The 16,615-nt window shown below is 51.0% G+C and overlaps 3 protein-coding genes across 3 annotated transcripts; all 3 read left to right on the top strand.

Moving 5' to 3' along the window:
• Nucleotides 1-244: 244 nt before the first annotated feature.
• CkaCkLH20_07266 (uncharacterized protein) lies at nt 245-4,036 on the top strand (the record flags this gene model as incomplete). Its single annotated transcript, XM_038889983.1, has 6 exons — nt 245-994; nt 1,046-1,276; nt 1,330-1,490; nt 2,232-2,377; nt 2,434-3,770; nt 3,827-4,036. The coding sequence occupies 6 exons, from the start codon at nt 245-247 to the stop codon at nt 4,034-4,036; spliced, it is 2,835 nt and encodes a 944-aa protein (XP_038744907.1).
• A 652-nt stretch (nt 4,037-4,688) lies between these two features.
• On the top strand, nt 4,689-6,290 carry CkaCkLH20_07265 (amino acid permease; the record flags this gene model as incomplete). Its single annotated transcript, XM_038889982.1, has 1 exon — nt 4,689-6,290. The coding sequence occupies one exon, from the start codon at nt 4,689-4,691 to the stop codon at nt 6,288-6,290; it is 1,602 nt and encodes a 533-aa protein (XP_038744906.1).
• Nucleotides 6,291-8,915: 2,625 nt separating this feature from the next.
• CkaCkLH20_07264 (uncharacterized protein) lies at nt 8,916-16,567 on the top strand (the record flags this gene model as incomplete). Its single annotated transcript, XM_038889981.1, has 18 exons — nt 8,916-10,471; nt 10,586-10,671; nt 11,941-12,105; nt 12,167-12,390; nt 12,445-12,724; nt 12,779-12,979; nt 13,031-13,063; nt 13,115-13,963; nt 14,024-14,266; nt 14,329-14,527; nt 14,582-14,653; nt 14,704-14,754; nt 14,803-14,867; nt 14,922-15,106; nt 15,162-15,643; nt 15,696-15,776; nt 15,836-16,016; nt 16,076-16,567. 18 exons carry the CDS (start codon nt 8,916-8,918, stop codon nt 16,565-16,567), a joined length of 5,445 nt encoding a protein of 1,814 aa, XP_038744905.1.
• Nucleotides 16,568-16,615: the final 48 nt, after the last annotated feature.

The raw sequence follows: 16,615 nt of genomic DNA, 5'->3' as shown, positions 1-16,615 counted from the left end.
ACATCCTCGGTGAGAGATTGGTCGGTTGCATCTTGTGGTGTGGGAGCCGGACCTCGGCATGGCTGCCCGCGGGTAGCAATTGCAGGGATCGCGGTTGCTTTCACAAGAGGTTGAAACGTGATCGTTTCGACTACAAGATTGGAGCTTAAGCCATCGATGAGAAATGAAGAATTGGAGAGGAATTAGACATCAAGAGTTCTCACTTCAATTCATTTCAATTACTCAACAAACGCCAGAACGTGCAATGGCTTTCTCACGGGAAGGGTTCACTGTGGACGTCATCGCGAGATGGATGAAGAAATCAGTTCTCAACCCATTTTTGTCCATTCCATTTGCAGCTTACTTGGCGCTTGCATCATCGAAAAGCTTCGGATCTGCCGGTCTCCCTGGGCTGAGAGCCGACAGCATTCAACGCCTTGTCTACCTCACAGCACTCGCAGGGTTTGTCCTTTCAACAACCGAGTATCTCAACAAATGGTCTGCCAACAACTGGACAACAGACAACACATGGGATTGGGATAAGGAAATCATCGTTGTAACTGGAGGAAGCGGCGGTATCGGCGCCAGCATCATCAAGCACATCTTGGCCCGCAACCCAAACGCCACCATCGTTGTCGTCGACCTCGCGCCGTTGTCGTGGGAACCTCCGCGCGGTTCCAGGGTTCACTACTTCAAGTGCGATCTTACCGACACCGCGGCTCTGAAAACCTTATGCACACTCATCCGGACCCAGGTGGGAGACCCGACGGTTCTCATCAACAATGCAGGAATCGCCCGCGGAGTAACCATCATGGAGGGCTCGTACGCAGATGTTGAGCTCACCATCAAGACCAACCTCATCGCACCGTTCCTGTTGACAAAGGAATTTCTTCCTTACATGGTTCGCCGCAACCATGGTCACATCGTCAGCATCGGATCAATGAGCTCTGTCGTGCCTCCGGTCAGAATTGCGGACTACTCCGCGACCAAGGCTGGGCTCACGGCTATGCATGAGGTAAGTTTGGTCCCCTCCGCTGAAGATGCGATGATCTAACAACGAATCAAGTCCCTCCAGCTGGAATTGAAGTACATTCACAAGGCCCTCAAAGTGCGTCAGACACTGGGAATCTTCGGCTTCATCCGAACGCCGCTAGTCCAGTTCAACCCTGGTCAACCTCACTTCGTTATGCCTCTACTCCATGTAGACACTGTTGGTGAGGCAATCGTGGACGGCCTTTACAGCGGATGCGGAGGGACGATCTACCTACCTCGTATCATGTCTCTGGTCACCGCCTTGGTAAGTTCAGTAAAATATCATACTTAATGAGCAGCGCTGACGGGTTTACATAGAGAGCCGGGCCAGAATGGATTTGGCGCCTTGCTCGGGAGACTACTGCCAGCGCGAAGGACATACCCTTCACACCGCGTCAGAAGATCGATGAGAAAACTGGTCTTTTCGACTTGGGAGAGGCTAATAAGGTAGAGGTCAACGGTGTAAACGGGGGAGGATTGTAATTTTGAGCTATTTATATGAATGCGAATGCGTCCCGTGATTCAAGTAACGAGGTTGTGTTGCATTGCGTAATAATATAAACTTCCTCAATTACTCAGCACAGTTGTTCTACGGGAGTGTGACATGACATAGATTGTGAGACGTGGACTTCAAATTTTCATTGGCCACGACGAAATATGCAAGCTTATAGCTCATCAAAGGAGCGTCGAATCTTTCAAATGAACTAATCAAAGTTTCCATCGATAGCTCTTCTATGCTCACAGTTTTCGGGCGCTTTTCAGCTCAACATTCATGACTTCAGTAGTCGCCAAAATTTCGACGTCAAATTTGTCACAGCAAGAAACCATCTACCGCCAAAGCTCCCTCGCCGGGTGTGTTGTATGGCCTTGTTCTTACAACTGCACGGGACATGTGTTCAGGTTTCACCGTCCGACCGATCCTCGCATTCCCAGTAACATGTAACATGGATATGCTGGCAAGTCTCGGACGACATCCTGCGAAACGAGGATACAGCCGAGGCGCGGGAGATCCGGGGTAAAATCTCCAACAAATCGACTACGACATACCTATGACCCCCGCTCATGCACATGGTGTGGCAGGGTGAATTAGCTTTTCACGTTATTTTACATCTACAAAACTCGTTTGAACAGTCGCTTCACCGTGAATTTCCACGAAGGTTTGATACAATCGTTGCTGGAGCTCTCATGGCAGTCATGGATTCGAAAGCCTCTGTGCCTAGCTACAGCCAGTTTGCCTGCGTCGGCACTGGATTCTCTGGAATCGGACTCGGGGCGACGTTGAGAAGATGGTATAATATTGGCGACATCCGCTTCTTCGAAAGGAACGATGACCTTGGCGGAACCTGGCTCGTGAATCAGTACCCAGGTATGAAAGTATCACTCATCAGTCCTCTGGCTGCGCTTTACTAACGTGAGAGTCAGGTTGTGCATGCGATATTCCAAGCGCGCTGTACAGCTTCTCGTTTGAGTCGAATCCGGACTGGAGTCGCGTTATGCCACCACACGATGAACTATGGCGATATCTCGACCGCGTTGCAAGGAAATACTCACTGAGAGATAAGATGACCTTCGGAGTCAACGTCCAACAATGCGAGTGGTCGGAAGCTCGTCAGCGCTGGCTATTGACCATACGACGGTCTAAGGACAACAGTGTTTTCACTCATGAGTGTCAATTCCTTTTCACAGCGACTGGTCAGTTAATGCAGCCAAGACCTCTTGATATTCCAGGATCGGAGAGGTTCAAGGGCTACATCACCCACTCATCGCGTTGGGACAAGAACGTTGATATCACTGGGAAGAGGGTCGTGGTGTTTGGCAACGGCTGCACAGCTTCACAGATTGTGCCGGCGATCGTAGGCAGTGCCAAACGCGTCGTCCAGGTCATCAAGACGAAGCACTGGGTCTTACCGTCGGTTGACTCAGCAAACACGAATTTCATGAAGACTGTATTCCGCAAGATACCGGGAACCATGAAGATCCAACGCTTTCTAATTTTCGCATTCGCGGAAGACAATTTGCGTGGATTTTACATGACGGAGTCAGGGACACGGTATCGCAAGCGGGCTCAGGCGCAGGCGGAAAGATACATGAGAGAGACAGCGCCGGCGAAATATCACGACAAACTCATCCCGGACTTCGAGTTGGGTTGCAAGCGTCGCATCTTTGACTCTGGGTACTTGAAGAGCTTGCATTCGGAAAACTTTGACTTGGTGGATGATCCAGTGCTCGAGATCGTCTCACAAGGAATCCGAACCAAGGACGGCGTCATCGAAGCTGGCATAATTGTGGTTGCGAATGGCTTCGTGACGAATAACGCCGTTGGTGGTTTGAAGGTTATCGGTCGTAGTGGGAACACGATCGATCAGCACTGGGAGTCTATGGGCGGACCGGAAGCATACAACTGTACCGTTCTGTCCGATTTTCCAAACTTCTTCTGTCTTCTCGGCCCCAACTCTCTCACTGGCCACAATTCTGCGATCATTGCTGCCGAGAACTGCATCAACTACTCTCTACGCATTATCAGGCCATTGCTAGAAGGCAAAGGCACGATTGTCGAGGTCAAGCGAGATTCTGAACAGGAATATGTGAACCAGATGCAGAAAGATATGCAGAATACGGTCTGGTTCACAGGATGCAATAGTTGGTACTTGAGGGGCTCAAAGGAAGGGAGGAAGTGGAACGGGTCGACTTATCCTTACTCTCAAGTATACTTGTGGTACAGGTGCTTGTTTCCCAAGTTCGATGACTTGGAGATACGCGTACGTTTCACTCTGATTCCCGTCGTGATAAACTCACAAGCGCTAACAAATACCAGGGACCGTCTCATCCCAGTCAGGTGAGGCGAAGAACTTGGCGGAAACCGGCATTGTTGGCGGTGATGGGATACATTATGTCCATTGTTTTGGGCGTCAATCGGAACCCCGTTACGAATAATCGCTATTGGCTGCAACTTCGAGTAATTGTGCAGTTGCTACGGGCCATGCTTATCATGAAGTTGCGCAAGCTTATCGGGGGAAAAGAGTAGACAAGAAATACAAACGCCGGGTACGTGTTCAGGCCTGCTGGAAATACTGTGGCACTGGACTTCTCGCTGCCATGAGGATCATGCCGGCCCTCCTGTCTTAATTCGGAGTGTCTTGGCGGTGAGATTGCCGGCCGGCCTTCGAATCCCGGGAGCAACATTAAAGGTCGCCTCATCCCCCGGAACCGTCAAGATAAGAAGTGGACGAGGTGCCAACGACTAACCAAGAAAATACCGCCATGTTACTACTCAGCCTTGACACTTCACATGAGCTCCGATGTCTCGGCACGTCCTCGTGAGCCAGATAATCATGCAAAGTGGCCGGACCGGATCGGCGCCCAGCAAGAAACCCCGTGTTACATCGCGCCTCCACCTTCACCGCGTTCATGGTAAACTACTAGTCCGAATGAGGGAATTTTAACAGGACGCTATCTGTGGAGAGAGTGATAAGTGAGGGGAATCCTTGTCCCGAATCAAGTCCCCTTCCGAAAGCCGTCATTCTGTTATTACACACACCAAAGGGGCGATAAGTGTAGAAGACTGATATAAGAATTGGGACAGCCACCAGTTAGTTATGGCTGCCAAGTCCTCCTCTCAACTGGAGGACGTCAACACGTCCTGAAATTCTTTTTTGACCAATTTTGACGCCAGCACAATGGCCGATCTTGAAGGCAACAAGGTCCTTGCGATCGATTCGAAGATGAAAGACAACGCCTCTTTTTCCGAGCCGCAACACGCGTCGTCACATACCACCGACAATAACCCTACGGTCAACGCTTCCGGACATGTCCAAGAGCTCGAACGAAACTACAGTCTACTTTCTCTGGCTGGTCTTGGGTTGATCGTGGGCAACGTGTGGCCAGCGATCGGGGGCTCCATCCTTGTTGCCATTTTCAACGGCGGCCCTCCAGGCGTTCTCTACGAATTCCTGGCAGTTTCTCTCTGCTACTGGACCGTTGCTTCGAGTATTGCCGAGTTGGCCAGCGCCGTACCATCTTCAGCTGGTGTTTATCACTGGGCATCCATTACGCCTGGGCCAAAATTGGGCCGGGTCGTTGGATTCTATGCGGGGTGGTGGAACTTCCTCGCGTGGACCCTTGGATGCGCCAGCATGTCAAGCATCTTCGCCAATACCGTCGTTCAAATGTATCAACTCGGCCACCCGGACCTCGTCATTCAGTCATGGCATATCTTCATCGCATTCCTTCTCACGACGTGGGCTGCGTGTGCCCTCGTCTGCCTCGCGAACAATGCGATCCCGTTGTTCAACAAAGTGGGAGTCTTCTTCATTCTCGGGTCGTTCATCGTCACTGTCGTGGTCATGGCAGTCATGCCGAGCCTGGGCGGTCGACCAGGATACGCAACATCAGCCTTCGTGTGGAAGGATTGGAAAGTTGATCCCAATATCGGCTACTCAGACGGGTTCGTCTTTGTCGCTGGCATGTTGAACGGAGCCTACAGCGTCGGCGCCGTCGATGCCACGACACATCTTGCCGAGGAAATCCCACGACCAGAACGGAATGTTCCCATTGCCATCGCTCTACAGGTCGTCATTGGGTTTGCCACCGGGTTCTGTTACCTTGTGGTCATTATGTACGCGATCAACGACTACGATGCCCTGTTCGCTTCCTCCTTCCCCATCGCTGAAATTTACCGGCAAGGAACCAACTCAACCGTGGGCGCCATCGGCCTTCTCTCCCTCATCTTAGTCTGTATCGGACTAACAGTTGTTGGCTTGTACGTCACTTGCGGCCGGACACTCTGGGCCTTGGCCCGAGATGGGGCGACGCCTTTTCCAAAGGTGCTTGGCAGCGTCAACCATCGTTTGCACATGCCATTGTGGGCGACGTTGATAACAGGAGTCCTCGTCACAATTCTTGCTTGCATCTATCTCGGAAGCCAACAGGCCTTCTCGGCGTTAGTCGGCAGTTTCGTGCTGGCCTCAAGCAGCTCATTTCTCGCTGCGATTCTTCCCAATTTGTTGACCGGGCGGAAGAATATTGTCTATGGCTCTTTCCACATGCGTGGGTGGATAGGCTTCGTTGTGAACGGGGTGAGCTGTGCGTACATGCTGGTGTGGTTTGTTATCTACTCATTTCCGGCCTCACTTCCCACGAGCGCGGCAGCGATGAACTGGGCTCCTGTGATATGGGTAGCGGCTACTCTTCTGGTAACAATTTGGTGGTTCGTGGGGGCCGGCAAGGACTACAAGGGTCCGGTCACGACAGGTGGTGTGGTGACGATTGACGGCATCTGAGAAGAGGAAAAACTACTCGCTCAACCATTTCTTAAAGTTTAGCCCAGATGCGTATAGGGGATATTAGTTTGAAAGACACGATCTGTGATTACCACAGTCCGACTTCTATAACTTTCTCGTGTAACAACTTATCGACTTCGGCCTCGGTTTGCGCCCGCTTCTGAATGTCCCAATACGTCTGCATCACACCCAAGGATGTTGCATGAAGGTTCCAATACCGGCCAGGTTGAGGTTGACAGTGAACCTTGGAGAGTATATCGTGCACCAACTTGAGATCGTCGGGTTCCTGAACATGACGACCAAGCATGTAGGCTGGCCAAATGAGCACACGGGAGTTGTGCCTTTCTAATCCTGGGTGAACGCGACGAACAAGACCCAGAAGCTCTTGAGTAAAAACCTCGACTTTTTCTGGGCAATTCAGTTGCTCGTACTGGTGCAAGAGCGCTGCTATTGAGAAGCAGTGCCAGATGTCAGTCTTTGTATCGTTGTTCCCAAGAGGTAGGCGACGAATGAAGTTGACCAGTTGATCTTCGACGTTTTCGTTCCGTGACAGCTGGGCAAAGATGTCCAAAAGCGGACGCGGAAGTCCAGTTATCTCCTCGACACCCTCGCCTCCGGAACAATGCGTCGCCCAAATGTGAAGTGGTTTTGAACGTCGGCCTACGATCCAGATGTCAATATCGAGGCCTCCCAGTCGTTCAAGGAGTTGCTTCCGGCTCGGTCCCCTAGTTTCCTGAGACTCCGGCTGAGCGGATAGAACGAGGGAAAGAATTTGCTCAAGGCAAGGTGTCCAGATATATCCAGCCCACATCTGTTCACGCAGTTTAGCTGAGGGTATCTTTTCTGTAATATTAGCCATATGGGCAGCTTACTGATACTTGCGACATGAGTGTCATGGCAAAGGTGCATGTTGTGACAGAACGCGTGCTCGCTGGTGAGTTGATCAGCTGCATTGTCTCCGAGATTGCCGATTTGACGCGAGAGAGCGATGAGACTTCGCAGCAATCTCCCCATGTCGACATCAGGGCGTCTATGTTGGAGGCGATAGCAGGGTATAACCAGTATAACGCCATGATATCGGCTTTGGTTTGTCCCACTGCGTCATTGGCTGGGTCCGTCCAATGCAGGAGATTGTGTCCTTCGGCCATAACTGCATTTCATAAGGTTGGCCTATTATTCAATATGGGCGATTCGGGGTCCTACTCACACAACTCTACAAGTTGTTTTCGCGTTGGTCGATTCGCACAGTTGCATAGAGGGCTTTCGGTGACATTCACCGCCCCACTCGAACTCGGCGCGACTTCACCCACGTGGTTGCCGAGTGTGTCGTCATCTGTTGTCGATGAAGTTTTCCATTTCCACCGTGGTGAATAGTCGCATTTGAAGCTGAGCCGGCTGCACCGCCCACATGCAGGATGGACTTCGTCACACTTTCGGCTGACCTTGACGCACTGCCGACATCCGTTGCGAGACCGAGTCCGGGCAGTTCGGCGGGTGGTATTTGTCTTCGGGCTCATTTTCCCGGGGAAAGCGGATCCCGCGGGGAACAAAACTTGAGTCGAAGTTTGAGTGCCGTTCAGGTTGAGGGATCACGCTAGTACTTATATAGCAAATTTAAGAGGATGAGAGGAAGATCGGCAGGGTTGGACGTGGAAGTCAAAGGACCGGGCCATAGATAAACATGACATCCACCAATGACAAAAGACCGGCTCCGGGCCGGTTGAGCTTCCCCGCATTCCGAACCACCCGAGTCTCGCCCATCGTGGGTTTTCACTCGGTAAGACGCCTGTATGAGAAATACGCCTATGTAATTGGCCATCGGCAGTTCTCGATACGATCAGTTCTCTTGCTTGTTGGCGCCTGGCTGGATTTCATAAGTAGTATTTCAAGCGGGATGGAACTTGGCTGAGTACACAGAAAGCCCCCCGTGACCTCTAGAATGGATGTAGATGATACACGAAAGCTTACTCCAATTGTTCTCATTGCTGTGAGAGACCCGAGGCCGTAGAGTCTCTGATGCTTTCAGAACTAGCTTCTTTCCTGATCAGAAAGTCATTGTTGTTCCGAGTTGGCCTCTCTTTTTTTTTCTGAGGTACCTATCTTTTCTGAGAGAGGGCAATTCATTGGACATAATGATTATTTGGCAAACGTCCTTTTGTTCGTGACTTAAACACTATCCCTCTTGGTGTATTGCAATCTTCCTTATCTTTGCCGCATATGTTTGCCGTGCATCATGTCCCGATATGCCGCGCACTTTTCATTTAGGGTGCATCATCTGTATCATTCGTTTATCGAGCTTCATTGGTTTACCAAGGGCTACCAGGTCTCTTGGCATGATATCACTGCCTTTTTGATAATAAAACCATCCTCCTATTTTTACCTGCGTTGGAAATGACTGCATTGTATGTGCAAGATCTCCAGTCCCGCTTCTTGATTAGGGCTTCGCTGTAGACTCACGCAGTTGCCCAAAACGAATAGACCTATCAAGGCGTGGTGATTTGAAAATGCAAATGATCATTGCATCTACGATTCTACAAATCCTACATAAAGACGCTGTCTGTCGAGTTCTACTCTTAATCAAGCTTCTTCAGGCTGAAACTGAGTTCGCCTTTGATCTGCAGGAATATGAAGACTTTCAGAATCATTAAGGCCGTGGGCTTGGTGTATCTTGCATCCAGCGTCACGCAACACTTTGTTTCTGCCGAAATCACAGGCCTGGATGCTACTCTACCAGGCTTTGAATGGACGCCTCCCAAATCACCCAGGAAGTTTGAGGGCCCTGACGTCGCCTGGTCTCGCCCCATGGGTCTCATTGAGCGCCCTGGTGAGATTCCTGATGACGATGAAATCTGGGTTTACTGCAACAGATATTCATACGATATCGGTGATACGGTTAAGCTGAAAGTTCACACAACGGCAGCCACATACGACATCGACATCATCCGAGACGGCAATAAGCCGCGCACTGTTTACAGCAAGCAAAACCTCACCGGAGTTCAACAGGAGACTCCTGAGTATGCTTTCGCCAGGGGCTGCAATTGGAAAACGACTCTCAACATCACGCTGGATCGTACATGGGAACCGGCATTCTATCTCGTCATAGTGCGTATACAGGAGGCTACAGGCCGCCCAAAAGAACGCGAAGGCTTCTTCATCGTCAAATCGTCTCAAAGACATGGAAAAGAGAGTCAAAACACCACTGAGGAAGACAATGCCGACTTGGTCTTGATCCACACTACCTCGACACTGAACGCGTACAATGACTGGGGTGGTGCGAACCACTACCGCGGGATCCCTGACGGATATCTGAACGACATTGCCAGCTACGTCGTTTCCACCCAACGCCCCATCTCTCGCGGCCATCTCAGGATCCCAAGGAACGCCCCTCGGCAATCGACAGGCGACTATGCGTATCAGGTCCCGCGGGGCTGGAGTCCTCGCTACATGAACTACGAGTACGCTTGGTACTTCAGATACTCCAGACACTACGCAGACGCAGGCTGGGCTTCATACGAGCGACCCTTTACAGTCTGGGCCGAACGTGAGGGTTATAGGGTGCATCATCTCACGCAGGCCGATCTTCACGCCGAGCCCAACGCTCTCAACGGCTATTCGACGGCAGTCATTGTTGGCCACGACGAGTACTGGTCGTGGGAAATGCGTGACACACTCGACAACTACGTCGACGCTGGAGGCAACCTGGCGCGCTTTGCTGGCGACTTCCTCTGGCAAGTCCGTCTCGACGACAAGCTCGAAGCGCAGTGGTGCTACAGGACCGTGGACGCCGATCCCACTGCAAACCAGTCACGAGTGACGTCTTCTTGGGATACCGTTGGCCGACCTGCTGCTTTGACGATGGGGCTCACCGGTATCACTGGCGTCTACGCTCGATACGGTGTCGCGCCCCCGCGGTCTCACGGCGGCTTCCAGGTTTATCGAGATAAACACTGGGCTCTCAACGAGACCGATTTGTACTATGGTGATGTCTTTGGGATGAACCCGATCAATATCTGCGCTTTCGAGGTGGATGGCGTTGATTACACCTTTCGCGGGGGTCTTCCGTTCCCCACCGGCACGGATGCCGCTCCGCTGGACATGGATATCATCGCTATGTGCCTTGCGGTTCGCGTTGAGGAAGACCGTTACGGCGGTATGGAGCCCATTGGTTCTGGAGCATTATCGTAAGTCTCGAGTCAATATCATCATATCCCGCCACGTCCCTTTCAACCCTTTCCCTACTTTACTCGTTCTCGGCCTGTGGAATTTGCGGATAACTGACATTTTACTGGCTTTAGCGGTTCCGCACTTAATTCCGAACCTCTGTATGGATCTGGTATGGTCGTGAACTTCAAGCGCGGGAAAGGCGAGATCTTCAACGCAGGTTCATGCGAATGGGTCGCCGGTCTCATAAGACGCGATGATATGACCATGGTGATAACCAGAAATGTCTTGAATAAGTTCATAGGGAAGAGCATTCCGAACCCAGATCTGTATTAATCCAGCTATGGCCTCCCTCTACCGTAGACATGCTCCCGGTAGCTCATAGTTAAAATTGACGATCTCAACTCCTCTCATTCAGCTCTCATCGAGCTGTTGTTGTGTGTCGTTGTACTTTAAATGATGGCTTCATAGCCGATTCTGCTGGTGAGATAAGAAAAGGACTTCTGCGAACCCATTTCGCGTCATTTCCTCGCTTGTTGGCGTCAACAGCTGCATACTAATCGGTCTCTCCGAGAAACAGCGGTGCGCGGAGCCAATTAGGAAGGTCTTTGGGCCTGAGAATCCCCTGTGCCGCTCGTATTTAAGCCCCGGGACACTCAACATCCCACATCTATCCGACCAGAACCCCTGCATATCGTACTGTTGAGGCGGCGTTTTGGCGCTAGACCCCGGGAATGTTTTGAACGCGTAGTACCCATCGCGGTGGGAAATCCCCTAAATGTCAGCCAGTCCGAAATGCCATCGGTGATGAGGAAACTCGCAGTTAATCTTAAACCTTTGATCTCAAATACTTCACCGCATCGGCTTGTTATTGCAATCTGAATCTCTTAGTGAAGAAATGGATATTATGTCCATCTAGGCGTTTCCATCATGGCTGCTCTTCCCCAGTACCTCTCTGCGGCGTCCTCAGTGGTCTTGTTATTCCTACTGCCATTTCGCGTGTCTGATTTGCGATTGGAAACAATCAAGGTCGTCCCGGGACGCCATGGCTACGTCAAATTGGTATCTCAAACTTTCAGAGTCAGTGGGACATCTACATGGACAGAACTAATTTGGGGACAGATATTTTCCATTTTGTTGGCTTTCATCAATCTCCTACTGTTACCGGTGGTCTTCGTTGACGGGACTCTGCCGCTGACTGCTGGCCCACTGTCTGCGTTAACGTCTGCAATTGCATCCATAGGCTTTTGCCCATTGCTCTTTCTCGAACATGCCCGCTCCGTCAAGCCATCAACCATCGCAACCATTTACCTGCTGGCATCTTCATTATGTGACTTCGCCCAGTTAGGGACCACATTCTATGAGGATGGAATCTCCAAGGCAGACGGGCTGATCGTGGTGATTCTTATCACCAGGCTCGTGCTGCTGGTCTTGGAGAACCAGGGGAAACGGTCCATTCTGCGGGATCCATATGACACACTACCCCCAGAGCAGTTGGCCGGCACTTTCAACAAAACATTCCTCTGGTGGATCAATGCAATCATCATCAAAGGAAATAAGTTCATACTGACAGAAGATAATCTTCCATCTATCGACCAGAAGCTCTCATCGGAATTGCTGCGTCGTCGAGCTCTGCAAGCATGGGATCAAAGACGTAAGTCAAAAGCTGCCTTCGTCAGGATATGACAATGGTGAAGTCACTAACAACCACGCAGCCAAACCTGAGACGAGAACAACTTTGCCGAGTGCCTTAGCTCGAAGCCTCCTGTCCGCCTTTCTTGCCCCCGTTCTTCCTCGACTAGCCCTGATCGCCTTTCGCTACGCCCAACCAGTTCTTATCAGTACTGCGATTCGCTACATAGGCCAACCATCCATCGAAGTATCGGCCTCGGGGCTTTCCATCATCGCACTAGCTGCAGTCGTGTACATCGGCTTGGCTGTAAGTTCTCGAGGAATCTAAGCTGCAACTCGCATGACTCAACGAACTGTATAGCTATCCAGCGTTCTGTACTATCATCGTCTGAATCGACTGAAGGTAATGACAAGAGGCGCAGTTGTCGGTCTCATCAACAACAAGCTGCTGATGCAGCATTCCACCGGATATGATGACGCCCGGGCTGTGACTTTGATGAGCACTGATGCAGAGAATGTCGGCCACAGCGGCCGAATGTTCCATGAGACCTGGGCACAGGTTGTAGAAGTTGTGATTGGTACAGTTATGCTGGCCCGACAGGTTGGATGGGCTTGTGTAGTACCGTTTGTCATGATTTTCTGTGAGTATCACTCGTGAGGATGATTCATCTACGATGATGCTAATATTGTCACAGTCTGCTCTCGAATGAGCCGGTACCTGGCCAAGAACCTACAATGGAAGCAGAAGGACTGGAACGAAGCCACTCAAAAACGCTTGGCGATGACGGCCTCGATGGTCTCTTCCATGAAGAGCTTGAAGATGCTTGGAGTCACAAACTACACGGAGTCTCTGGTTCGTGATCTGAGAATGAAGGAGCTAGACATGGCCAAGCGAGGTATGATTTCACGTTAAGCCCCAATACGCTTCATTGACTGACTTTCGCTAGTCCGGTGGATGATGGTTTTCTCCAACGCCAGTGGTTCGTATTAGGCCTGACCGAAGCCTTCCTTACATCGCTTACAATTCGCAGCAAATGCACTTGGGATATTCTCCCCAGTTCTTACCCTCGTCGTATTCGTGGTGATCGCCACATTCAATCACTCCCGGCTTGACACGGAGACCGCTTTCACGACTACTGCGTTGCTTGGACTCGTAACGCATCCAGCAAACATGATTATGTCGATTATACCACAGGCAATTGGCTCTCTAGCCGCCTTCGAACGCATCCAAGAGTATCTCGTACAGCCGCCTCGTGTTGATCAGAGAGTGGTCTTGAAGAAGACCCAGGAAGAGCCCACAGAAGCCACGCCGGCCCTTTGCCTTCAGGGCGTCACTATTCAACAGAGCACATCGGCATCTCCAATTCTAACCGACATCAACTTGACTATCCAAACAGGATCAATTGTGATGTGTTCTGGCCCGGTGGGTAGCGGCAAATCTATCTTGGCCAAGACGTTGATCGGCGAATTCCGCGTGGCTTCCGGAACCGTGTCAGTCTCGTCAAAGCGTATTGCTTACTGCGATCAGTCGGCTTGGCTGCCCAGCGGAACGCTGCAGGAAGCCATCTGCGGCTTCATGCCGGAAGACACAGATTGGTTCGACGAGGTCACTCGACTCTGCTGCCTCGACGAGGACCTCGCGGAGCTTCCCCTCGGAAGTCAAACACAAGTAGGAAGTCGTGGCTCAAATCTCTCAGGAGGACAGCGACAACGCGTCGCGCTTGCGCGCGCGTTGTATTCCCGCTGCGAAATCGTGGTCTTGGATGACACTTTCAGTGCTCTTGACGGCAAGACTGAGCAAAAGATTGTGGCGAATCTGTTTGGTTCAGAGGGCGTTTTCAGAAACGCCAAATCAACCGTCTTCGTCATTGCACGCTCCGGTAAGTTCAAAACTACTTCATGTGTATGATGAGTCCTCTACCAATACTGATACTTCATAGCTCAATTCTCCAAACTCGCCGACAGTTTGATACTTCTTGATGGCGGCTCGATCACCTACCAGGGCACTTGGGATGACCTATCGAAAACGCCAGACATTTCTCGCAAGTTCCAGGCGGATAAATCACATGACACCGATATTGAGGACAATGCAAAAGTAGACAAAACTGTGCAGAGCCAGAGCTTGAAGGTTGCAGAAGCCGTGTCAGATCTTAGCAGGGCAACAGGAGACTTCTCACTCTACGGTACGGTCATACACCGATATGCCTGACATACGAAAATTTGCTGACACGACAACTGTCTCTAGGGTACTACATGAAGGCTGTGAGCATGCGCAACTTCATGCTCCTTCTGGCCTGCACTGCATCCTACTCATTCTTCGTTACGTTCCCTCAATACTGGCTTCAAAAGTGGACCGAGGCACCCGAGTCGAAAACATGGTTCTTCGTTGGAGGCTATCTCATCTCGACATTTCTGGCGTGGACTGCTACGAATGGTTCCATGTGGTAACTTTGCCCCGTTGTCTGTTGTTTACAAGAACACCGCTGACAATTGAACAGGTCTACTTGGATTCTCGTTGCGCCTCGCTCAGGAGCCGAACTCCATCGCCGGCTTCTTTCAACTGTCATTGGGTTTGTGCAGCCCCTCCAGGCCTGCAGCGCGGTTCATTGACGAGACTCAGGGCACCTCTCTCATTCTTCTCCAACACTGACACCGGTGTGATACTCAATCGGTGAGTACAAGTAATCTGATATGGAAGAAAACTGCTAAATCTTCACAGATTTAGCCAAGATATCCAGCTTGTTGACAGACAGCTTCCACCTGCAATCTTATCCATCTCCAACCGTTAGTTGTTTTCACCCAGGTCCAATGAATGTTTACTGACACATCTGATGTCAGAGGTCTTCAAGCTCACCGTTCAGTTGGTATTATTGTTTAGTGCCCAGAAGCTGATGACAATGACTCTGCCTCTCTGTGTGGTGATCGTCTACATCGTGCAGAAAGCGTACCTGCGAACGTCAAGACAACTAAGATTTCTGGATCTCGAGTCTCGGTCAGCAGTCTATTCTAGCTTCTTGGAATCGGTTTGAATCTCCTCACTTCTTTCCCTTGGTCCATAGTGGTCTAACAACGTCTCAGGTCGAAGGCTTGGTGACCATCCGATCGTTCGGCTGGGAGAAACAGGCCGAAAATGCCAACATTATGTGTCTAGACAGGTCTCAACAACCTTCTTACATATTATTATGCCTCCAGCAATGGTTGTGTGTCGTCCTTGATCTTATGATTGCCGCCTTGGCAACAGGTATCATTGGTCTAGCCGTGGTGGTGAAGGGAACGACGACGGCAGGGCAGATTGGCATGGCGCTGAACGTTGTTTTGGTCGCAAACTCAACTCTGCTGAGCCTCGTGTCTTCCTGGACAAACCTGGAGATATCTCTTGGCGCTATGTATGAGTTCCCGCTGCCCACCTTCCCGACCCTGCTAATGCGAAGCAGATCCCGTTTGAAGAGCTTGGAAAACGATACTCCAAGAGAAGAACAGCCCAAGGAGGACTATGAGCCCGATCATCCTTGGCCATCTTCTGGAACTGTTGAGCTTAACAACGTCACGGCGGCATACAAGTATGAAATAACGTCTTCTAGCTACCTGGATCCAAAGCTGACTTTCTCTCAGTGACGAAGCAGTGGCTCTACGAAACGTCTCTCTCAAAACCTTGGCAGGCCAGCAACTGATCATTTGCGGCCGCACAGGCAGGTGCGTGTCTACGAGACCTGCGTTGATCTCTGCTCACCCTTTATCTAACGTACTCGCAGCGGTAAAAGCACTGTTATGTTGACGCTTCTGCGACTCCTGGATCTCAAGTCTGGAACCATCTCAGTCGACGGAGTCAACCTGGGCCTGGTGCCTCGCTCCCTTGTTAGACAGAAGTGCTTCATTACAGTCAGCCAAGATCCCTTCATCTTTGGCCAAGCCAGCCTTCGCTTCAATCTAGATGTACGTTCAATTGTCTAATAGTCCGTCTCAGACATCGGCTGACGTGCTCTACGCCACAGCCTTCGGAGTCTCTTTCAGACGAGGCCATCATCGAAGCCCTTCGGCGAACAGACCTTTGGTCGCATTTCAAGTCAGGACGCTCCGAACTTTCTCCAGTCGAAGCCAGTCAGATTTTGGACACCTCGATTGCTTCACTGGCGCAAATGTCAACCGGACAGACTCAGTTGTTTGCACTCACTCGAGCGCTTCTGAAGCTACATCAACTGAGTACTAGATCGATCTCACCGGAGACCCCGTCAACTGGCAGACGAGCCATGCCTGTTCTGCTGCTTGATGAGGCCACGGCTTCACTCGACCCAGAGACCGAATCTGTCATGCATAAAATCATACGCGACGAGTTCACGGACAAGGGTCACACGGTTATCGCCATCACCCATAGGTTGAGTGGAGTGGCTGACAGTTTACGGCAACAAGATGCAGTTGCAATTTTGTCGCAAGGGAGAGTTGAGAAGGTCGGGCCTGTACAAGATGTGCTGGGAAAGACGGGCTGATTATGGCGTCGGCCAAAAGCAATGCAGTTCTAGGCGGGTGGCGAGTTG

The sequence above is a fragment of the Colletotrichum karsti genome (genome assembly GCF_011947395.1).
Source record: "Colletotrichum karsti strain CkLH20 chromosome Unknown Scaffold22, whole genome shotgun sequence".
NCBI lineage: Eukaryota > Fungi > Ascomycota > Sordariomycetes > Glomerellales > Glomerellaceae > Colletotrichum > Colletotrichum karsti.
Note: the sequence above shows the minus strand (reverse complement) of the source record. Positions and strands in the feature narration are given on the sequence as shown.